At 36.9% G+C, this 26391-nt stretch overlaps 1 protein-coding gene across 3 annotated transcripts in view; it reads right to left on the bottom strand.

The window, feature by feature from the left end:
* EIF5B (eukaryotic translation initiation factor 5B) overlaps positions 1–26391 on the bottom strand; it is a 92369-nt gene that overhangs the window by 64055 nt on the left and 1923 nt on the right. For 2 of the 3 annotated variants that reach the window (XM_045054075.1, XM_023251589.2), the window contains exon 2: positions 6212–6246. The exons of the other annotated variant lie outside the window; for it this stretch is intronic. In XM_045054075.1, coding sequence (XP_044910010.1) covers positions 6212–6246 — 35 coding nt within the window. The remainder of the gene's footprint in view (positions 1–6211; positions 6247–26391) is intronic. 3 annotated transcript variants of the gene reach the window in all.

The following is a 26391-nucleotide window of genomic DNA, read 5'->3' on the forward strand; positions in this document are numbered from 1 at the left end:
ATTATGCATCATAATCAAGTTGAATGCACTCCAGGAACACAAGGTTGGGTTTAACACACAACAAAGCAATGTTATCAGGGCACCTGGGTGGCTCAGTCTGTTACACATCCAACACTTGATTTCAGCTGAGGTCATGATCTTGTGGGTCATGAGATGGAGCCCCATGTTGGGCTGTGTGCTGACAGCACAGAGCCTGCTTGGGATTCTCTCTCCCTCTTTCTCAGTCCCTCCCTCATTCTCTCTCAAAATAAATTGAAAAAAAAAAATAGAAAAAGCAATGCTATCAACTACATCAATAGGCCACAGGAAAATAAATAAATAAATAAATAAATATATATATATATATATATATATATATATATATATGATATTAACTGCCATAGAAAATACATTTTACAAACCCAACACCTATTCATATAAAACACTCAGCAAACAAGAAATAGACATCAAGACCTAAACAAATAGATGTTCCATGATCATGAACTGGAAAACAATATAGTTAAGATGTCAATTCTTCCCACCATGATCTATAGATTCAACCCCTTTGCAAACACCAACAAACTGATTCTACAGTTTAAAAGGAAAAACAAGACTTTGAATAGTCAACACAATACTGAAGAACAAAGCTGAAGGACTCTATCCTATTTCAAGACTTACTTAGGGGTACCTGGCTGGCTAAGTTGGTTAAGCATCCAATTTCAGCTCAGGTCATGATCTCATGGTTCATGAGTTCAAGCCCCATCTTGGGCTCTGGGCTGAAAGCTTGGAGCCTGGAGCCTGCTTCGGATTCTCTGTCTGCCTCTCTCTCTCTGCCCCACGCCCCTCTTAATACGCACGTGCGCTCTCTCTCTCTCTCTCTCTCTCTGAAAAATAAACATTTTTTTTAAATGTGTTTAAAAAAAAACACTTAAAGCTTACTATCAAGGCAGTAGAGTTAAAACAAAAAAAGATGCAGAATCTGTGGACCCTGGGTTTGGCAATGAGGTTTAAGATGAAACAAAAACCAAAAGCAGAATTTATCAGAGAAGAAATAATAATTTAGACTTTATTAAAATTTAAAATTTCTGCTTAGAAGGATACTGATAAAAAAACGAAAACACAAACCACACAATAAGAGAAAATGCTGGCATGCCTTCCTTTATTGTACTTCACAGATACTCTGAACTTTCAAAGCAGCCCATGGATCAGAGTCATTTCGACTTTCAAGTCTCATGATGTAAGAAATACACTTTGTAAGGCTATAGCTGCCATAGACAGGGATTCCTCTGATGGATCTGAACAACAACAACAAAACTGAAAACCTTCTGAGGAGGATTCACTATTCTAGATGTCACAAACACATTTATGATTTATGGGGAGGGATCAAAATATCAACATTAACAGGAATTTGGAAGAAGTTGGTTCCAACCGTCATGGATTACTTTGCAGGGTTCAAGACTTCAGTGGAAGAAGTAACTGTAGATGTGGTGGAAACAGCAAGAGAACGAGAACTAGAAGTGGAACCTCAAGATGTAACTGAAATGCTACAATCTCATGATAAAACCTTTAACAGGAGCTGTGTCTTATGGATAAACAAAGAAATGATTTCTTGAGATGGAATTTACTCCAGGTGAAGGTGCTGTGAAAACTGCTGAAATGACAATGAAAGACTTAGAATATTACATAAACTTAGTTGATAAGCAGCAACAGGGCTTGCTGCAATTTCGAAAGTTCTATCATTGAGTAAAAATACGCTATCAAACAGCACTGCATGCCACAAAAATATCATTCATGAAAGAGTCAATTAACCAACTTTATTGTTGCCTTCTTTTAAGAAATTGCCACAGTCACCCCAAACTTCAGAAACCACCAATGTGATCAGTCAGCAGTCATTAACATCAAGGCAAGACTCTACTCCAACAACACAATTATGAATTGCTGAAAGCTCAGATGATGGTTAGCATTTTCTACCACTGCAGTATTTTTAAGTTAATGTTACATACATTCGTTTAGACATAATGCTATTATTTGCACACAGTAGACTACAGTATAACATAATTTTCATATGCACTGAGAAACCAGAAAACTGATCTGACTTGCCTTATTGCAGTGGTACAGAACCAAACATGCAGTATCTTTGAGGTATGCTTGTATTTGCAAAACACTACTGAATAAAGGACTTGTATCCAAAATATGGGAAAAGAAATTTAAACCTAATAATAATAACAATAATAATAACAGATGAATAGGGGTGCCTGGGTGGCTCAGTTGGTTAAGGTTAAGCATCTGTCTTTTGATGTCGGCTCAGGGTTGTGATCTCATGGTGTGTGAGCTGGAGACCCATGTCCGGCTCTGTGCTAAAAGTGCAGGGCCTGCTTCGGATTCTCTCCCTCTCTCTCTGCCCCTCCCCTGCTCACACAAGCTATCAAAATAAATAAACTTAAAAAATAAAAATATGAATAAAGATTTTAACAGTCACTTGACCAAAAGATACATAAATGGCAAATACAAAAAGAGATAAAATGCTTATCATTTGTCATGAGAGTAATACAAATTAAAACAAGGAGACAGCACTTCATACCTATCACAATCACTAGAATCAAAGAAACTGCCAATATCAATTGTTGATGAGAATGCAAAATAGCAGATTCTGGGCTTGAGGTAAGTCTGGATCACTGTGTAATACTAGAAAGCAAGTGATTACCATCTTTCCCTACCCACCCCTGCCCAAAACAATGAGTATATAACTAAGAACGTAGGGACCAAGCGAAAGAGCACTCAACTGGCAACAAGAGGAACAAATTAATTTCTTAATTAAAGCAACAAATTATGGGGCGCCTGGGTGGCTCAGTCGGTTAAAGCGTCCAACTTCGGCTCAGGTCACGATCTCGCGGTCAGTGAGTTTGAGCCCCGCCTCGGGCTCTGGGCTGATGGCTCAGAGCCTGGAGCCTGTTTCTGATTCTGTGTCTCCCTCTCTCTCTGCCCCTGCCCCGTTCATGCTCTGTCTCTCTCTGTCTCAAAAATAAATTAAAAAAAAAAAACCGTTAAAAAAAAATTAAAAAAAAAAGGAACAAATTAATATAGTATGAGATTTTAAACTAAAATATAAAATATTGTCCCCAAGTCCACACTGATGGAGATGAATGAATGAATGAATGGGGACGAGACAAGTCTCCCATGCAGAATTCTAAATAAGTTATTCAGACATGCCACCATTAAGGAAATGGATAATTTCCCACTTAAATGTGAGCAACACAGTGATTTACTTCCAAAGAGTACAGTATGGAAAAAAGGAAGAAAAGAGTAACTGTATAATGTAAAAGCCTGACAAATACAGCCAAATGATCTGGGTCAACATAAGTGAATTGTTGAAGTCTTCTCAAAGATAAGAGGAGTCCAAGGAAAAATGACAATCATTTACAATGACTCCAAAGAAAATGCTTTGCTATATATAAATCTAACAAAACATGTATAGAATTTGTAAGCTGAAAATCACAAAATGGTGATAAAAGAAATTCAAGACGAACTTAATAAAATGGAAATATACCATGTTCAAGAACTAGGAGATTCAACACAATAAAGATGTCAATTCTCCCCAAAAATGACATTCAAATTTAAGCAATTCCAATAAAAATCCCAGCAAGATTTTTGGGACATAGCCAATATACACAAGACTACTCCAAAATGCATATGGAAAACAAAACAAAAACAAAACAAAACAAAACAAACAAAAATTAGAATAACTAAAACATTCTAGAAAAAGACTTTAAAAAAATGACTTTAGGGACACATGGGTGGTTCAATTGGTTAAGCTGACTCTTGATTTCAGCTCAGGTCATGATCTCACAGTTCGTGAGATTGAGCCTCGTGTGCTGTGCTGACAGCATGGAGCCTGCTTGAAATTCTCTCTGCTGCTCTCTCTCCTCCTCCCTGGCTTGTGTATGTGCTCTCTCTCAAAATAAATAAACAAACAAAAAAAATTTTATAATGACTTTAGCAGATTTTGAGAATAACCAAAACTGTGGTTCTGGCAGATGGACAGACACAGATATCAACAGACACAGGTATCAACAAGAAGAGGGAATCTCAAATTAGCCCCTACAGAAGTATGGCCAACTGATTTTTGACAAAGGTGCAAAAAGTAATTCAAGAGAAGAAAGACAGTCTTTTCAACAAATGATGCTAGGGCAAATGGACATGTATTTGTACAAAAAAAAATGAATTCCAATCTCATTACTTATGCAAAAATGAACTCAAGATACATGACAGACCTAAATGTAAAACACGAAAATATAACTTTTACAAAAAATTTTGGGGGATCTAGCATTAATCAGGTTTTAAGACTTCCTGAAATTAAAAGTACAATCCAAAATAAGTTGGACTTCATCAGAATTAAAAACTCTGGCTATGCAAAAGACCTTATGAAGGGAATGAAAAGGGGCACCTGGGTGGCTCAGCTGGTTAAGTGCCCAACTTCAGCTTAGGTCATGCTCTCTTGCACTTTGTGAGTTTGAACCCTGTGCTAGGCTCTGTGCTGACAGCTCAGAGCCTGGAGCCTGCTTCAGCTTCTCTCTCTCTCTCTCTCTCTCTCTCTCTCTCTCTCTCTCTCTCTCTCTCTCTCTCTCTCTCCCCCCCCCCCATTAAGTGCTCTCTCTCAAAAATAAGTAAACATTAAAAAAATAATAATAAAAAAAATACATCTTTGAAGGGAATGAAAAAACAAGCCACAAAGAGGGAGAGAATATTTGCAAACCACATTCTGAAAAGGACTAGTATCTAAAGTATACAAATAACGCTAAGAACTTAACATAAAAATCCAAATAATCTAAATTAGAAAATGGACAAAGGCATAAGAAGACATTTCACTGAAGAGCATTTACATATGGAAAATAAAGGATATTCCACATCATTAAGGCATTTGGGAATATCACTACGCACAAATCAGAATGCCCTCTTTACAAAAAAAAAAAAAAAAGTGATAATAACCAATGTTGGTAAGGATGTACAGGATCTGGACCACTCAAACATTGCTGGTGGGAATGTAAACTGGTATAGCCACTCTGAAAAACAGTCTGTCATGTTCTTGTAAGACTAAAAATGTACTTACCATTTGGCCCAGCAATTGCACTCTTACACATTTATCCCTGAATAATGAAATTGTTCTCATGCAGAAACTTGTACACAAATGTTTATAGTGGCTTCATTTGCCATAGCCAAAAACTGGAAAGAACCCAATTGTCCTTAATGGGTGAATGGTTAAATAAACTGTGGTTCATCCCCATTCCATAGAATACTATGAGGCTATAAAATGGAAAGAACTATCAATTCATGCAACAAATGGATGAATCACAAGAGAATTAAGGCTGACTGGAAAGAAGTCAATCCCAAAGATTACATATATACATGATTCCATTTATAAAACGTTTTGAAAAGAAAAAATTTTACAAACGTAGAACAGATTCAACGTTACCTGGAGTAGGGATGGGCAAGGAAGGAGAGGTGCACAGAAAGGAGATGAATATGGTCACACATGAACAACATGAGGGATTCCTACAGTGATGTTCTATACTTTGACTCTGGTAGTGAATACACAAATCTACACAGGTGATAATACTGTATAGTACTAAACACAAACACAAATGAAACTGGGCAAATCTGAATATGGTCAGTGAACTGTATCTAGGCCAATATCCAAGTTGTGATATTGCATAATTTTACAAGATGTTACCATGGTGGGGAAACTGGGTAAAGGTACAACAAGGATCTCTCTGTATTGTTTCTCACAACTGAATGTCTACAATTATCTTAAAAGTTTCATTTGAAAAACCAAACACTGTTAAAATAAAAAGGCAAGGCTGACTGAGTAGTTTCTTTTCAATGCATATATACCTGATGAAGAATTTGTGATATTAAGAACTCCTACAACCCAATATTAAATGATGTTATTTTTTAAATGGGCGAATGATCTGAACACTTAACCAAATGAGATTCAAGAATGACAAACACATAACAAGATAGTCAATGTCACAAATGTAAGAAAATATAAATTAAAGCCACAATGAGATGCCACTACACAGCCACCAGGATGACTAAAATTAAGGACTGATAATACTAAGTGTTGAGAGAGGATGTGGACCAACTGGAACACATCCCCAGAGGGAATGTAAAAATAGCACAGCCACTTTGGAAGAGACAGTTTGGCAGTTTCTTAAAGTTAAATATACACACTTACCATAGGACCCAGCAATCCCACTCCTAGGTATTTACCTAAGAGAAATGAAAACATATGTCCACACAAAGACTTGTACTCAAATATTCATAGCAGCTTTATTCATAATCACAAGAAGCTGGAAACAACCCAAACATCGATCTACCAGGTAATTTATAAACAAATTGTCATCTATCCACACATTGCACTACTAATCAATGATAAAAGAATTAATGTTACGTATACTGACATGGATAATCTCAAAAGTATTATATTAAGTGACTCAGCCAGCCAATAAAGGCTACAAACCCTATGATTCTACTTTTATGAATTTCTGGAAAAGGGAAAACTACAGTGACAAAAATAAAAAAATAAAAACAAAAAAATTAGTGATTTCTGGCCAAAAGCCAATTCATTGTAGGGAAAAAGTATTGACTACAAAGGGTCATAAAGGAACTTTTGGACTAATGGAAATATTCTAGATCATGACTGCAGTGAAGGATACACAACTATACACATTTATCAAAACTTATCAACTGCACCACTTGAAATCTGTTATATCAATACCTTGAAAAATGTTAATTTGAATTTCTAGTAATACTCTAACAATAGTTTAGAACTTAGAGTACATTTATCAGTTTAAACAGTTATGGTTAAAAGCATGTAAACCTAATATAAATCATTTACCCGTTTTTATAAGTTATGAAAAATAACAATAAAGCTATAATATCTTCTAATACTGTAATTTCTATTAACATGATATAATGTATAACTAAAATGTTACAATAAAAGAATCTTTTAAAAACATGGTATTTATTAATTGTGTGTGCAGGCATATACTCAACTTTGGTATTTGGCTTTTTGGAATTAAATAAAAATCATATATAAAAATAAAGACATACTTCATTTTGAGATCAATATACTAAAACCTTTAACGATACAAAACACTATCCAAAAAAAGTTCACTGAAAAAAAGTAAAAGGAAAATTAACCTTATATGCAAATCTCTCAATCCCACACTTGGCAAATTTCATTTAATAATGACAGGCATTTTCCACTAAAGTCTAATGTAAAGGTAGACAAGTATGTAGAAAATGCAACCCTTGCCAAACTATTTCAGAATTCAAAATCTTCAAGCTTCCTAAGAAGCTACCAGCCCCTCTTCACCAGCTCCTACCAGCCCCTCTTCACCCCCTGTAGAAGTTTTACAACCTGGCCCCAAATTTCTCTGACACTCAGAGACAGGGCTCTGTCACCTTCACTTTAACTTGGAGCTACTGATCAACTGACTATGGTAAAAATGATGCTATAGTTCCTGGGCCCATAACCTTCCCTGGCAACATCTACTTCCTGACTTTTGAGATGTTCACTGCCAAGCTAATAAGAATGTCTAGACTACAGAGAAATCAAATATAGATGTTCCAGCTAAAGTCCCAACCAAGAACCACCATGATGATCCACCAGAAGTGAGTGAGGTGCCAGGTAAGGTAGCCTTTAAGATGACTCCACCACAGCCACCATTTATCTGCAACCACATGAGAGACCCCAAGTGAGACCCACCTGAGTCAAGTCAACCCTAAGAACCAAGAGATAATGACTTTTATTACTTTAAGCCACTAAGTTTGGAATGACTTATTACAATGCAAAAATAATTGGAGCACCTATATATTTCTTCCTATTTCTTTTTTTTTTTTTTAATTTTTTTTAATGTTTATTTATTTTTGAGACAGAGAGAGACAGAGCATGAATGGGGGAGGGTCAGAGAGAGGGAGACGCAGTATCTGAAACAGGCTCCAGGCTCTGAGCTGTCAGCACAGAGCCCGACGCGGGGCTCGAACTCACGGACCGCGAGACCATGACCTGAGCCGAAGTCAGACGCTTAACCGACTGAGCCACCCAGGCGCCCCTATTTCTTCCTATTTCTAATCAATACCAAGACCTATAGAAAGGGTAAAATCCAAAACACAACATTTCTTCCTCTCTACTCATCCCTAAATTGAAAAACAAACTGATCGTAATCTCGAAGTACCGAGGGAAATGCTGGGGGAAGGAACAGTCATATGCCTAACCCTGTTACTACTTTTCAATTTACTTTGGTTTCTGCTCATCTCTCCCAAAACTCTTAACAATTAGTGGAAAAGCATACCGAGGAATCCAATTCTTTACTCCTACTCCTAACTCTATCCTAGCAGCACCAATAGCAATAAGGAAAACAGAATCCTGCCTTCTCCATTGGATGCCTTTTAGCATTTCTCCAAACTCCATCTCTTCTTACCCAGCACTCCTTGATTATCAACAGTTACATATGCAAAAAGGAAAAATAAGACAAAAGAATGAAAAGCTCCATAGTCACAGCTCTCTCACTAGCTCCCATCACTACCACAACCACCAACACCAAAAAGTGCTCACTCTCCACTCCCCCAGTGGAGTTCTATCTTATGTACTACAAACACTTAATTCAGAGCTACCAATTCACATTTGGGGAGGAGGGAGCTCCCCCAGCTTACTATTTCCTTATAAACTAAGTTTTGACTCCTTTAAAAGGGATATGAAACCATATGAAATGCTACTTTCATTGCACAATGCAATGCAAACAGAACATATCTTACTACCTTCCACAAAATTCAGCCTAATTCACCACTTTCTAAATACCTGATACATTAAAGTGACAACACAAGAGCAACACAAGCATCATCTTGCAGACCCCAAAATGCATATAATCTAAATTCATACATATTATCGATTCTAATGTGTCTAAATATAAAACCAGTCCAGGGCATTTTTTTCCAAACTGGAGTGTGTACCCTCGATGGGAAAGGGGGGGGGGGTAGTGTCAGGAGTGGAAATCAGGATTGTGGGTTATTTCAGAAGCCTAAAAATTCTCCCTAGTGGCTTCTGTTTTAGCTGTTTCTAAATTAAAAAGAATTTTTTAAATGTTTATTTATTTTTGAGAGAGAAAGACAGCATGTACGCATACGGAGGAGGTGCAGAAAGAAAGGGAGACACAGAATCTGAGGCAGGCTCCAGGCTCTGAGCTGTCATCACAGAGCCTGATGTGGGGCTCAAACTCAGACCATAAAATCATGACCTGGGCAGAAGTCGGATGCTCAAATGACTGAGCCACCCAGGCACCCATTTTTAATTAAAAAAACATTTTTTTTAATGTTTATTTATTTTTGAGAGAGAGACAGAGTGTGAGCAGGGAGGGGCAGAGAGAAAGGGAGACACAGAATCTGAAACAGGCATCAGTCTCTGAGCTGTCAGCACAGAGCCAGATGCAGGGCTCAAACTCACAAGCTGTGAGATCATGACCTAAGCCGAAGTCAGACGCTTAACTGACTGAGCCACTCAGGTGCCCCTTAATTTTAATTTGATAATAAAGATTTAAGATAAACATGTCATGAATCATCCAGATAGCCACCTTATCAGACTGTACTGTCACGGAATATCAACCCAAGCTTTTGTTTACAAACCTCCACTTGAAATTTGATGAAAAAGATCAGGAGCAGATGATGTAAACATCGTGCCAACAGAAGGTGCTATAACACAAAACTTAAAATCATTAGTTCAAATTGAAAAAATTATTACAAAAATTGAGCCCTTGCTGAACTCAAAAGAAGTCTATTACAGGAGTCAATATAGTAACAATAAAATGGTCAATTTAGATACTGCCACTCAAAGAATTAATCCGGAATAAACAGCAACAATATCACCTTGTTAGAGATGCAAAATCTTAGGTCCCACCCCAGACTTACTAAGTCAGTATCTCTTTTTTAACAAGATCCATAGGTTAATTACATGCACATTAAAGTTTGAGAAGCACTGATTTAGAATCGACAACACAGTAATATCTTTCATGTCAATGCTACAAATTTGAATGTAAAAAATCTTCTATTTCTTACTATTTGATAGAAGAGTATTTTGAGTCTCATACTTTCACAAGAAATACAAGTTTTATACTTAGTATTACCCCCGTAGATATGTATAGACACTATTGATAACTTAAGCCAATATTCTGAATTAATATCTTAAGAAAGGACACAATCTAAGCTCTAAAATAACTGATCAAATTGAGCACATTCAGAAAAAAACAATTTGAGTACATTCAGCACTCACTGAAAGTGAACCTGTAGTCTATATTCTTCTGTACAAGTAACTCTGGTCCTTTAATCACTGTCAAAGGTATAATATCCACTGGGACCCCTGGGTGGCTCAGCTGGTTAAGCACCCAACTTCAGCTCAGGTCATGATCTCGCATTTCATGAGCCCCACATCAGGCTCTGTGCTGACAGCTCAGAGCCTGGAGCCTGCTTCGGATTCTAAGTATCCCTCTCTCTCTGCCCCTCCCTAGCTCGCACTCTGTCTCTGTCTCTCTCTCAAAAATAAACACTAAAAAAAATTTTTTTAAGTATTATTTCCACCTAATATACTTTGGTATAGTACCCAGAATAACCAAATAGTCATTAATAAAATTTTTATGCAGGAAACTACTCTCAGGAGAGGATACTTGTCAATAACCAACTGGCTGGACAACACCATCAGTAGAAAGAGCTGGCTGCACCTGTGTACAGAATTACTAGGCAAATGAAGATCTAGGATATTCTTTGTCATCCACCCTGGTAACTCAAATATACAGCACACTCCTTTTCCTGTTCGTTCTGATCTGGCCTGCTCTGAGGGAAGTTTTAATTAGAAAGGGATCTGAAAGACACATATATAATAATTTTGGGAAGCAAAACTGCAATCTGAAGGGTGGCACTCCTATAAACTAAACTCCACATTCTCTCTGCATCTCCTCACTGTATTTATCTGTGCGTAAGAATATTTGTTCCATTAAAATGTAAGATCCTTTTAAACTCCTTTTTTTATGCCCAATTTACCTCGATACCTTCTACAACTAATAATGACCAAGAAATTTAATACATGCCAAATAGGCATTATTAAATAAAGAAAAAACTCTATTCTGGAATAGCAACTACAACTTTCATACAATTGGGAAGGCAGGTTCATCACAGCAGCTTAATAAAAACCACACTACCGCAATAACAATTACTGAACTTTTATTTTGATCACAGAACTTCCAAATTGAATTTTCTGAAACAAATTCAAACAGTTAAAAAAAAATCCCATGAGAGAAAAGTACAATGACATTTCATTTATCCAAACACAGACAAGGATTCTACTGTATGTGAAATTTCCAAATGAATGGAAATGCACCACTCTTTAAAATTTAAGATGTAAATCTTTCTTATGTTGATTATGTAACCTCCTGAAATACTATTTACAAATGTCTGAGGCTGGGGCGCCAGGGTGGCTCATTCGGTAAAGCATCTGACTTCCGCTCAGGTCACAATCTCCCAGTTCATGGATTTGAGCCGGGCATCCAGCTCTGTGCTGACAGCTCAGAGCCTGGAGCCTGCTTTGATTCTGTGTCTCCCTCTCTCTCTCTCTCTGCCCCTCCCCTGCCTGCACTTGGTCTCTATCTTAAAAATAAACATTAAAAAAAATTTTTTTAAATGTCTGAGGCTGTTTCAAAATGATGAGGAAATAAAAGAGTAGGTAGAATATAGATGAAACAAGATCATCCATGAATCTGTAATATTTGAAACTGAGTGATGGACACATGTGGATTCATTATTCTACTTCTGTATGTGTTTGAAAATTTTCCTTTAAGAAAATTTATACTACAGCAGTCAAAACAATGTGGTACTGGTATAAGGCTAACCACAGACCAAAGGAATAAAAAATCCAGAAATAAATCCATTCATCCATGGTCAGTGGACTTGACAGCAGTGCCAACACCAATCAACAGTCAAAGAAATAGTCTCTTCAACAAACGGTACTAGGTCTAGATGTTCACATATAAAAGATGTTGAACCTCTAATTCACATCATATACAAAAATTGACTGAAAATGGGTTAAAGACATAAATTTAAGTGCTAAAACATAAAATTCTTAAGAAAACATAAAAGTGAATCTTGATGACCCTGGACTTGGCAATAAGATTCTTAGCTACAATACCAAAGGTACAAGCAACAACAGCCAAAAAAAGAAGTTGGACTTCATCAAAATTAAATTTTTTTTTTGTAAAAGGGACACTATCAAGACAATGAAAATAGCCCATATAATGGAAGAAAATATTTACAAATCATACATCTGATAAAGGTCAAGTATCCAGAATATATACAGAATTCTTAAAACTCGACCTTAAAAAAACAATTTAAAAATGAGTAAAGGACTTACACAGACTTTTTCCAAGGACATGCAAATGGATAGTGAATACATATGTGAATACAATGTGAATACATGTGAATACATCATTAGTAACCAGGGAAATGCACATCAAAACTAGGATGGGACACCATTTCACAACTACTAGGGACACCATTTCACAACTACTAAGATGATTATTAAAAACAAAAATAAAAACAAAGGCCAAGATACAAAGAAATTAGAACCCTTTCACATTGCTGGCAGAAATGTAAGATGGTGCAGCCACTATAAAAAGTTTGGTGATTCCTCCAACATTTTTCACAAAACTAGAATTAATACTAAAATGTATATGGAACCACAAAAGACCACAAACAGCCAAAGCAAACTTGGGTGGGGGAGGGGAGAGAGGGGGCATGGGCAGGAGAGATATATCACAATCCCTGATTTCATGATATAGTACAAAGCTGTAGTAATAAAAACAGTATGAAACTGGCACAATAATATACACAGGTCAATGGAACAGAATGGAAAGCCCAAAAGTAACATTTATATGGTCAATTAAATTATGACAAAGGAGTCTCTCTCTGTCCCAAAAAAATAAACGTTGAAAAAAAAAATTAAAAAAAAAAAAAAAAAGGGGCGCCTGGGTGGCGCAGTCGGTTAAGCGTCCGACTTCAGCCAGGTCACGATCTCGCGGTCCGGGAGTTCGAGCCCCGCGTCGGGCTCTGGGCTGATGGCTCAGAGCCTGGAGCCTGTTTCCGATTCTGTGTCTCCCTCTCTCTCTGCCCCTCCCCCATTCATGCTCTGTCTCTCTCTGTCCCAAAAAAATAAATAAACGTTGAAAAAAAAATTAAAAAAAAAAATTATGACAAAGGAGGCAAGAATCTCTTCAATAAATGGTGCTAGGAAACCTGGACAGCTACATGTAAAAGAATGACACTGGACCAATTTTTTTTTTTTAAGTTTATGTATTTTGAGAGAGTGAGCGAGCAAACAAGGTAGGGGCAGAGAGAGATTTGGGGAGAGAGAGAGAATCCCAAGCAGGATTCTCTGAACTGTCAGAGTCAGCACGGAGCCCAAAGTGGGGCTTGAACTCATGAAGGATGAGATCATGACCTAAGCCAAAGTCAAGTCAGACGCTTAACCAACTGAGCCAACCAGGCACCCCTGGACTGCTTCCTAACACCATACACAAAAATAAACTCAAAATAGATTAAAGACCTAAATGTAAGACCTAAAAACATAAAATTCCTAGAAGATAACACAGGTAGTAATTTCTCTGACATAAGCTATAACAACATTTATCTAGATATGTCTCCTCTAAGGCAAAGAAAATAAAAGCAAAAATAAACTACTGGGACTATATCTAAATAAAAAAAACTTGTGTGCAGTGAAGGAAACCCATCAACAAAACCAAAAGAAAACCTCCTGAATGGAAGAAGATATTTGCAAATAACATATCCAATAAGGGATTAATATCCAAAATAAACACAGAACCTCTACAACCCAACACCTCAAATAATCCGTTAAAAATGGGCAGAGAACCTGAATAGACATTCTTCCAAATACATTTAAAGGGTCATCAGAAACATGAAAATATGCTCAACATCACTCATCTGCAGGCAAATGCAAATCAAAACCACAATGAGTTATCACCTTACAACCATTCAGAATGGCTAGTATCAAAAACAGTAGAAGTAAGTGTTGGCAAGGATGAGGAGAAAAAGGAACTTTTGTGCCCAGTTGGTAGGAACATAAATTGGTACAGCCACTGTGGAAAACAATATGGAGAATCCTCAAAAAATTAAAAATAGAAATAAAATATGATCCAGTAATTTCACTACTGGATATTTACCCAAATAAAACGATTAACACTAATTCAACGTTTATTTATTTTTGGGACAGAGAGAGACAGAGCATGAACGGGGGAGGGGCAGAGAGAGAGGGAGACACAGATTCGGAAACAGGCTCTAGGCTCTGAGCCATCAGCCCAGAGCCCGACGCGGGGCTCGAACTCCCGGACCGCGAGATCGTGACCTGGCTGAAGTCGGACGCTTAACCGACTGCGCCACCCAGGCGCCCCATTAATTCAAAAAGATACATGCACCACAATGTTTACTGCAACATTACTTACAATGGCCAAGATATGGAAGCAATCCAAGTATCCATCGATAGACAAATGGATAAGTAAGTTGTGGTGTACATATACAATGAAATTATGCAGCCATTAAAAAAAAAGGATGAGATCTTGCCATTTGTGACAACATGGATGGACCCAGAGGGTACTATGTTAAGTGAAAAAAGTTAGATTGAGAGACAAATACCATATGATTTCACTCATGTGGAATCTAAAAAAAAAACATAAATAAACAAAACGCAGAATCAGGGGCACCTGGGTGGCTTAGTTGGTTAAGTATCAGACTTCAGCTCAGGTCATGATCTCGTGGTTTGTGGGTTTGAGCCCCACATTGGGCCCTGTGCTGACAGCTCAGAGCCTGGAGCCTGCTTCAGACTGTGTCTCCCTCTCTCTCTCTCTCCGCTCCTCCCCGGCTTGTGCTCTTTCTCTCAAAACTCAATGAACGTTAAAAAAAAAAAAAAAAAAAAAAAAAATTTTTTTTTAAAAAGCAGAATTAGACTTATAAATATGGAGAACTGATGCTTGCCAGAGGGGAGGGGATAGGCACAATGGATGAAGGGGAGTGGGAGATACAGGCTTTCAGTTATGGAATGAATAATATAGTCAGTGATATTGTAATAGCATTGTATGGTGTTGGACAGTAGCTACACCTCTGGTGAGCATAGCACAATGTATAAACTTCTCCAAACACTATGCTGTACACCCGAAACTAATTTATCATTGTGCATCAACTATACTCAAAAAAAAAAAAAAAAAAAAAAGTTTGGTGGTTCCTCAAAACATTAAACATAGAATTACCATATACCCACCAATTCCACCCCTAGGTATATACTCAAGAGAACTGAATACAGGGACTCAAACACCTGTACATAAATGTTCATAGCAGCACTTTTCACAACAGCCAAAAGGTGCAAACAATCAAAGATGTTCATCACTGGATAAACGGATGAACATTATTTGGCATACATATACAAAATGAAATTATTCAGCTATAAAAACAAAATGAAGTACTGACACATTCTACGACATGGATGAACCTCCAAAACATTATGCTAAGTAAAAGAGTCCAGACACAAAAGGTCATATGTGGTATAATTCCATTACATGAAATATATATCCAGAACAGGTCAATTAAAAGACATAAAGTGGATTAGTTCTTGGTTGCCAGGAGCTCAGAGGAGGGGGAAATGGGGAGTGACTGCTTAATGGGCACAGATTTCCTTTGGAGGTGCTAAAACATTTTGGAATTAGAAGAAATAGCAAAACGTGTGAATGTATTAACTGCTACAGAATTACATTATTTAAAATGGTCGGGGTACCCAGGTAGCTCAGTTGGTTAAGCATCCAACTTTGGATCATGTCATGATCTCACTGTTCGTAAGTTCAAGCCCATGTTGGGCTCTGTGCTGACAGCTCAGAACCTGGAACCTGCTTGAGTTCTGTGCATGTGTGTCTCTCTGCCCCTCCCCCACTGGCTTGCTCTCGCTCTCTCTCTCAAAAAAAAGAAATGAAACATTAAAAATAAAATTAAGTTAAAATGATCAGTTTCATGTTATGTTAATTTCACCTCAAAAAAACTTCACAATACTGATTACATATTTCATATTAACCCAACTAAGAGTGAATTAATATAACAACACTCTATTCCTCTTTCAGTAGTAAGTTTGCAGGCTTTCAAAAACGATTTTGTCCTTAAACCAAACAGGACAGAATGCAGTTACCACTTATCAGTTTAATAATTCCTTTCAATTCTAATTACCAAGAGACTGAGATAACCAAATTTTGAGAATTCTAAATAAGTTCAAAATGAGAACATGAAGAGAAAATCTACACAAAAAAAATTTTTAGCCAGATACCATAACGCAAGTGTGAACTTAAAAAATTATGAGCTATACCACTATGAAATGCAGTGTAAACCTTGAACAAACTGTGAAAAGCCACTGTGCAGCTAGAAATTTGACATATGGACTGAATATTAAATATTAGAGGATTTGTGTTAATTGCACTAGGTGGGATAAGGGTATTGTGGTTACATTAAAAAAAACATTCAGGTGGGGCGCCTGGGTGGCGCAGTCGGTTAAGCGTCCGACTTCAGCCAGGTCACGATCTCGCGGTCCGTGAGTTCGAGCCCCGCGTCGGGCTCTGGGCTGATGACTCAGAGCCTGGAGCCTGTTTCCGATTCTGTGTCTCCCTCTCTCTCTGCCCCTCCCCCGTTCACACTCTCTCTCTGTCCCAAAAATAAATAAACGTTGAAAAAAAAAAAAAAAAAAAAAAAACATTCAGGGAGAAATGTCAAGATATTAATAAAATACATGACAAAAATGGAGACAAAATTCTATTTACAATTAAATCTAGGTGATAAGTATATGGGGTTCATTATATTATTCCTTCAACTTTTCTGTGTGCTTGCAATTTTTATATTAGAAGTTAAACTTCTATATTTAAAACAATTACAGGGGCACCTGAGTGGCTCAGTCGGTTAAGAGTCTGACTCCTGATTTAAGCTCAGGTCATGATCTGAGGGTCATGAGATCAAGGGCCACATCAGGCTCATGCGGAGCATAGAGGTTGCTTAAGATTCTCTCTCCCCCTCTCTCTGCTCCTCCCCATCCCCACTCATGCACCCTCCTTCCCACTCTTTCTAAAATAAGTAAAATAAAAATAAAAAAATGAGTAAAAATAAAATTTAAAAATTACAAGCTTGCATAAACAAAAGGTAAACTTTGGAATGAATCAGGCACCTATTACTTTGTCTCATAATTTTTGGAGTTTGGAAAGGTAATGCCTTCCCAACATTTCATTCCTTTAAGACTTTGTTAATTATTAATGTGTCTAAAAAAAGAAATTAGTTTTCATTATTTTGAGTTTAGAGCAAATTAAATTCTTGAGAACTGAAAATTCACCAAGTACATACCTTTTTTTCTAGGTTCAGTCTTGACAAGTCATGCATTTAAGTAATATCTAACCTGAAGTAAAATGTCACTGACCTGGACTGAAGGATTATAAATTAAAATGAAAATATTAGATAACAGCACAACTGTCCCTGTACTGTTTTACACAGCATTAAATACTATCTATATGCAAGGTAAAATTTCAAATCTAACCATGTAAAAAAAATAGAAATAGCATGTACAAGTTCCAACCTAGAATAAGAGGGAAAAAAATAGAAATAAAGCATGGCAGAAGTGGCACAAATGAAAACAAAATCGATGGCTGAAATAAAGTCAAGTCTATCATTAATACAAGCAATATAAGTGACTTTAAATCCTTAAAGATAGGCTGTCAAATTCTATTATAAAAATTCAATGTTACGCTGTTTACCAAGACAGACCCAAATATCCACTCTCCCCATTTCTAGTCAACATTATACTGGAGAATCTAGCCAGAGCTTTAAGCAAGACAAATAAGCCAAGAACATTTAGACTGGAAAAGGAGGAAACTATCTGAACTTGCAGATGACATGATCATGTCCACAGAATACACATACATACATACGTAAACACACACGTCAAAATATGATTAGAGCTAGTAAATGAGTTCAGTAAGATTACAGGATAGATCACCATACAAAAATTGTATTTAAACTATGCACTAGTAATAAACAATCTGAAAATGAACTTAAAATAATTCTACTTTCTGGGTGTTGTATGGAAACCAATTTGACAATAAATTTCATATATTGAAAAAAAATAAAAAATAAAAAAATAATAATTCTACTTGCAACAGTGTAAAAAAGAATTAGATGCTTAAGAATACTTTTTTAAAGAACTGCAAATGTTGAACTCTGAAAACTGTAAAAAAAGAAAAAAATCACTGAGGGCATTCACTTTCGAATGTCCCCTCTCTGTAAAGAGAGCTTTCCTACTATTCTTCCTTTTTTTAAAAAAAACCTTTTTAATGTTTATTTTATTTTTAAGAGACACAGAGCATGAGTGGGGGAGGGGCAGAGAGAGAGAGGGAGACCCAGAATCTGAAGCAGGCTCCAGGCTCTGAGCTGGCAGCACAGAGCCTGAAGCGGGGCTGGAACCCACAAACCGTGAGATCGTGACCTGGGCTGAAGTCGGACGCTCAACCGACTGAGTCACCCAAGCACCCGTATTATTCTTCCTTTCTAATCTTATATTCTAATAAACATTTGCCTGCTGCTGGCAAAAAAAAAAAAAAAAATCACCGAAAGTAAAGACCTAAGTAAATGGAAAGACATCCCACACTCATGGATCAAAAGGCATAACATTGACAATACTCCCAAAATTGATCTACAAATGAAATGCAATCCCACTCAAAATCCCAACTACCTTTCTTTCTTGTTGCAGAAATTGAGAAGTGACCCTAACATCTGTATGGAAATGTAAGGAACACACAATAGCTAAAACAATCTCAAAAACAAGTTAGAAACATCACACTTTCCAATTTCTAAACTTACTACAAAACTAATGCAATCAGGAGAGTGTGGTACTGCCATAAGGACACAAAGATCGAGAGAACAGTATTGAGTCCAGAAATAAACCCCTACACATATGGCCAATTGATTTCAACAAGGAATTAGAGAGAGAATAGTCTTTAACAAATGGTGCTGGGACAACTAAATATTCACAGGCAAAAAATTAAGCTGGACTCCCACCTCACACTTAATAAAATGTAACTCAAAATAGCTCAAAAGCCTAAATGTAAGAGCTAAAACTACAAAGCTACAAGAAAAAAAAAAAAAGAAACAGTAAATCTTCACGACTTTGGATTTGGTAACAGTTTCTTAAATCTAACACCAAAAGTACATGCAACCGAAGACAAAATAGATAAATCAGACTTCATGAAAATTAGGAACTTTTTTGCTACAAAGGGCAACGTCAAGAAAATGAAACAACAGGGGCACCTGCTGGCTCGTCAGTAGAGCACGTGACTCTTGATCTCAGGGCTGTGAGTCTGAGCCCCACATTGGGTGCAGACATTACTTAAAACTCAAAAACAAAAACAAAAACAAAAACAAAAAAACCCAGAAAGTGAAACAACAACCTCCTAAGGCAGAAAATAACCCACAGAATGGGGACAAAATATTTGCAAATCATATCTCACTAAGGATTTGCATTTAGAATATATAAATGATATTCCTCAACAATAAAGAAATCAATTTAAAAATAGGCAAAGGATCGGAATAGAAAGTTCTCCAAACAAGATATACAAAGATCCAAAAAGCACATGAGGACATACTCAACATCTTAAGCCATCATGGAATGCAAACCAAAATCCCAGTAAGACACCACTTCTCACACCTACTAGAATGGCTATAAATCAAAAAGTGAGAAGACAGAAAGTGCTGATGAAGAGATGCAGATTCTTTTGGAATTCTTTTCTTATAAACATTTTTTTAAATATTTGTTTATTTTTGGGGCGCCTGGGTGGCTCAGTCGGTTAAATGTCCAACTTTGGCTCAGGTCATGATCTCACAGTTCATGGGTTTGAGCCCGGCATTAGGTTCTGTGCTGACATGACAGCTCAGAGCCTGGAGCCCGCTTCAGATTCGGTGTCTCCCACTGTCTCTGCCCCCTCCCCGGCTTGCACTCAATCTCTCATAAATAAATAAATAAATAAATAAATAAATAAATAAATAAATAAATAAATAAATAAATAAATAAATTTTAGTGTTTATTTTTAAACACTCTCAAAAATAAACACTATATATATATATATACATATATATACACACACACACACACACACACACACTTATTTATTTTTGAGAGAGAGAGTGTGTGAGTGAGGTAGGGGCAGAGAAAGGGAGACAGAGAATCCCAAGCAGGCTCCTTCCTGTCAGCACAGAGCCCTCCCTACATGAGGCTCATATCCACGAACTGTGAGATCACAACCTGAGCCAAAATCAAGAGTCAGATGCCTAACTGAGCCACCCAAAGACCCCAAGAAATTGGAAATCTTCTACATGGTTGATTGGAATGTAAAATGGAGCAGCAGCTTTGGCAGCTCCTGAAGAAGTTAAATACAGAGTCACCCTATGACCCAACAATTTAACTCCTAGGTATAAACACCAAAGAACTGAAAACATATGTCCACACAAAAACTTGTACAGGTATTTTTATAGCAGTATGATTCATAATAGCCAACAAGTAGCACCCCAAGGTCCATCAAGCAATGAATAGGAAAATAAAATGTAGTATATTCATATAATGGAATTTTAGAACACATGATTCTAGCCTTAGAAGAAATGCCAACCACAATGTCATCAGTCTTATCTATCAGCTTCACAAAAGCTCAGTACCTGAAACCTAATGACATAAATCTGAATTAAAACAGTACTCAATTTGGGGCGCCTAGATGGCTCAGTCAACTGAGCGTCAGACTCTTGACTTTGGCTCAGGTCATGATCCCAGGGTCATGGGATCCACGTTCAGCACAGAGCCTGCTTAAGATTCTCTCTCTCTCCCCTCTGCCCCTCTCCCTTGCTTATAAAATAACAACAACAACAACAAAACCAACAGTGCTTAATTGTATTTTTAGGGACTGCTATCCAAAGTTTATGGTTTGAATAAAGTTTCAGAAACAGAAAAGCCACATATTTTAGACCTCAGCGGAAAGTACATTTCTATCACCAAAAGGAGGACTGAAAACCAATTATTCTAAAAAATGACTGCTACCTGGGTGAAAAATAGGGATTTCTCTTAAAGAACATACCTGAAATTTTACATACCATGTCTGAAACAGGAAGGACTGAAACATTAAATCATCATTGTTTTCACTTTAAACATACAGGCTAAGAGAAAAGCAATTATGTAATTAAATTGGTTGATAGACAAAGAAATTCTTTAAAGAAATGTTGGCACTGATTAACTTATAGACAATGGCTGTCATTCTTCTATTCTCCTTTTTTGAGTTCTTAATCTTTAATAGTTGTTTCACCAATAAAGACCCTATGAAGATATTAATTTTTCATTGGAAAGTCTGTATTTTGGAATATCAAGATTTCTTAAATCAGCTAGGACAGCACAGTGAAAAGCCGCAGGTTCTGGGGTCAGAGTCTACCTACCAGCTGAAAGGCTCTAACCACAAACATATTTTTACGTTAAATCCCACTTTCCCCTTATCTGTATTTACATAATAGTTCTTGAATCTCTATACGTTTCCCTTCCTCCTAGATTCTCAAACTAGTTACAATGTGGTTATTGGTTCTAAATTAAGTTCTTTCATTAAAGTTACATAAATATGTGGTTACTGCTAGGGCAAGCTGGGTTACTATGATTATTTCAATACTGTTTTAATAAGGGTTCAAAATACCTGTGTATTTTGTACTATAATTTCTCAACAGTTCATATTTGTCACAGGGCATAAATTAGAATGGGAGAGGAAAAGAAGTCATTTGAATGCTGCTGCAATGTAATCCTCTCCCTGTTCTCCCCCTTTTCACTATTTACATATTATCACAAATTAATAACCTAACCACAACTTAGGCCTTACCTTTTACACTATTTCTAGTAACAAAGTTCAGTGAGTTGGTCAGACACAAGATAACCATCTTAAAAGTTTTCTTATTAAACAAAAAAGAAAAATTACATAAACAGCAACCAAACTGTTAAGATATCTAGGAATAAGCCAAACGAGAAATATCCTAAAGACTCAAATAAAAAAAAAATAAAATTTTACTCATCTACAATTAACCAAATAGAGAAGCATGTCTTATCAGCAATTTGTTTACCACGTTATTTCGATCACCTAGGACAATACCTGGCACTTAAGTGATTAGGCAGACAATACATTTCTTGAATGAGATAATTCAATATCATAAAGATGTCAAGTATACTAAATAATCCAAAAACTTAATGGGACTTAGAATTAAAACCAATCCCAACAGATTTGTAATAGACCTTGATAAGTTCACCTACTGCATAAAAAAAAAAAAAAAAAAAATCTAAGAGCATGAACATGACCACAGATGTCTTAAGTTGTCCTTGAGCAGTTCTCAAGCATTTCTATCATCTGTTAGAAAAACACTAATGATGGTCCAACAGCTTAGAAAATGTCTCACACATGCCCAAATCTAGTTTAGGAATCCCTAAATCAGCTGTTCTCAAAGTAGTCCCCAAGACCTGTTCAGGGGGGTCTAAACTAATTCAAGAGATCAAATCTATTTTCAAAATAATACTAAGAAGCTATTACACTTCTTTATTCTCATTTTCTTACAACTGTAAGGTGGAGTTTTCAGGAGGCCACATGACGTGCGATACTGCTCCAAGAATGAATGCACAAACATATGAGAATCAAGTTCTCTTCTAAGCCAGACAGTAAGGAAATTTGCAAATATGTTTGATACCTGTCCTTTCATTACTTTTTGAAAATGATTACTTAACAACGCTTATGTTAATATATAATGTGTTCATTAGTTTTTTAAGATTTTAGTTTTTTAAGTAAACTCTTTGCCAAGGTGGGGCTCAACCTTATGACCTCAAAGATCAAGAGTATCATGCTTGGTGGCTCAGTCAGTTAAGCGTCTGGCTCTTGATTCTGCTCAGGTAGTGATCTCAGGGTTCGTGAGATCATGCCCCACATTGGGCTCTGTGCTGACAGAGTGGATGGAGTTGGCTTGGATCCTCTGTCTCCCTCTCTGCCCTCCCCAGTTCACATTCTATAAAAATAAATAAACATTAAAAAATAAAAAAGAGTCCTACCAACTGAACCAGCCAGGCACCCCGAGTTTTATTTTTAAATTAATAACAACTATTTTAAGAACTTTTAATTTGTAATACAGTTAAGTATTGATAGATATAACCCACATAAAAACGTTTTTAGTTCCTTAGGAAGTTAAGAATGTAAAGGGGTACTAGGACCAAAAAGTTTGAGAACTGCTGTTCTGACCTAACCACTGACACTCAGTTCTTCAGCTAAACAATGCTTTGCCTGCCTTACAGATCAAATCCAAGAAGGAAAGAAACTTAGATAAATAAAGCACAATTAGTAGGCAAGCAACATCAAAAATAGCTGCATCAGCTCTCCAGAGATCACCACTATAGAAGGTTAAAGTTATTACAAGCTAACAACAAAAGTTTATCATCTGCTTTCTCATTCATGTATGGCAAACTATGACAAATATCACGTATCAATTTCCTAAAGTATCAGTAAGGGAACAAGGTAAGCCAATAGAACTCTTGGATTATACATCTTTTTTATGATCGAATATATGAAAACACAAGGTTTTTAAAAAAAATTTTTTAATGTTTATTTATTTTTGAGAGGAGGGGGGAGGGGCAGAGAGAGGGAGACACAGAATCCCAAGCTGGCTACAGGTTCTGAGCTGTCAGCATAGCTGGACATAGTGCTGGAACCCACCAACTGTGAGATCATAACCGGAGCTGAAGTCAACTGAGCCACCCAGGAGATAAGAAGGTTTTGTTTTATTTTGTATTGCTAATTTAAGTATATACAGATGAGAAATAATGCCTTTGTTGAACTAGACTATTTGGACTACTTGTTACTTGGTTTACTCCCTCTCTAGGCAGCTCTAGAATATCTGATATACTCGGAGCTCCTTCTGAGCAGGTTCCTTAAGCAGATAACCATGTTTTCTACCACAGGGGAGGGACCCTGCTACCCTGATCATACCTGATTGACTAGGATAAATGTCTGACATTAGAACATTCCTAAAGGTGAGGAAACTATCTCAAAGACAGCCAGAACTCCCATGAAAACAGGGAAATTGCCAGTAATAACAGGAATATTACCTGAGTTAAAACAACAAATAGTGGAGTCACTATACTGGCAAATTTACTGGTGTAGAGAATCACAGCAAGAAATAACCTGATGGTGAACATACCCTAGAACTCTACGGAATCCTGAAAGACTTCCTAGCTCCTGAATGACATCCCCACCGCCATGATATCTGATGCTGGGATACATGAAATAATTATCTTTCTTCTCTCTGTATGCCCCCCCCCTTTTTTTTTTTTTTTTTGCAGAGAAGGTAATTAATACTATTAATGTGACACATCAACTCCCTTATAATCTGAAATTTATAACTACCACACTTAAGGGGATCAAACAAACAAAAAAGGGACCAGAATGAAGAAACAGAGGCTAACTATGAAAAACTAAATAATTTAGATCCTTTTTCTTTACACACATCCATAAGAAAATCAATTGTATTGTGTAAATGGAAAAAGTACGACGTCACTAGAACACACAAGATCCCATAAGGTCCCATTACATAAACTGAGGACTGTGAGAATTATGAGCATATCGGCCTTGGGACGCCTGGGTAGCTCAGTCGGTTAAACGTCTAACTCTTGATTTTGGCCAAGGTAATGATCTCATGGTTTGTGAGTTCAAGCCCCGCATGGGACTCCGCTCTGACAGCAAGGAGCCTGCTTGGGATTCTGTCTCCCTCGCTCTCTGCCCCTCCCTCCCTCCCTCCCTCTCTCTTTCAAAAATAAATTAACATTAAAAAAAAAATACTGGCCTTATGTTTTGTATGATTTATAGATATTGAATCCTAGCCCTTATCTCATCAAGAGTTTTTCCAGTTGGGGCACCTAGGTGGCTCAGTCAGTTAAGCATCCGACGACTTCAGCCCAGATCAATGTCTTGGGTTCACAAATTCAAACCCCGCATCAGGCTCTCTGCTGTCAGTGGAGCCCTCTTCAGATCCTCTGTCTCCCTCTCTCAGTCTGCCTCTTCCCCCAATTGGCTCTCTCTCTCAAAAATAAAAAACATTACAGAAAATTTACATTAAAAAAAAACAGTTTATCCAGTCAACTGAAAAAAGGCAGGAAAACTTGAATACCTTAACAAAATCTCATTCTCAGAATTACCCAAGCTGTAAAATTTTTAGAACTTAGTTTTTGAACAAAAGTCAGTCACTGGTAAGATAACATGCAACTCAAATAAAATCAGACACTCAGATGAAATAAAACCTAATTTTAAATGAACATTGAGTGACTGAGAAATTAAAATAAGGATTAAACATAAGGAAGTAAGAATTAAAACAAGTATTTTCTCTGTTCTTTCCAAAACCTGAAAAGTGACTCAATGCCCTATCTTGATTAACTAGTAAGCAGCTGCTCATTTCTCACCCAGTTCTACCTGGCCAGAAACATTTTCAATTTAGCATAGCTTGAAAGGGAAGGGCAGGTGGAATGAATATAAAATCATTAAAAGTGGGGATTTTTATACAAGAGTAAAACCAGACAAAGATCTTATTTTACACAAACAAGAACGTTAATCCTAACAGAGGGCTCTCTCCTTCTAGACCTTCTTCCCAGTCTGTTTTTCTCTCTTTTACAAATATTCAAAATATCCTTGAAAAAAACAGTATTCAACATACAGAAGGTCAAAGCAAACTAATTCACAAGTAGTGGAACTTCTCTGGTCCCCGCCTCCCCGCAAATATCTTCCCAGTCCCTCCTTTCCACTAAAATATCTTACGTGGAATGCCAAAGTAAAAAGGCCAAGCAGTTCTGGTCCAAGGGGGACCTCTGCAAAACCCTGGGATTTCTTACATTATTATCTGAAAGGCATTTAAGCAAAGGAGGCCATGAAACATTGGGGGGTGGGGGGGAAGGACTTAATACTAGCACATGAGAAAATAAAATTTTCAATTACATTGACTTCACTTTCCCTTCAAAATGAGCCAAAATATAAGACAACAGATTAGTCTGGGGCGGGGGTGCGAGGAACCAGTAGTAGCATTTCTCCTATACTTCCAAACCAATCATTTAACAAGAGGCTCCAGTGTTTGCACTTTAAACTTTACATCACTCATGAAAATCTTTATAATCAGTAACAAACACTTTTTTTCTAAAAACACACAAACAAGAATAAGTGTCTCCCCTATGAATAGCTTTTTTCCATTATGAAAGAA

Source organism: Felis catus, chromosome A3, assembly GCF_018350175.1.
Source record: "Felis catus isolate Fca126 chromosome A3, F.catus_Fca126_mat1.0, whole genome shotgun sequence".
Classification (NCBI taxonomy): domain Eukaryota; kingdom Metazoa; phylum Chordata; class Mammalia; order Carnivora; family Felidae; genus Felis; species Felis catus.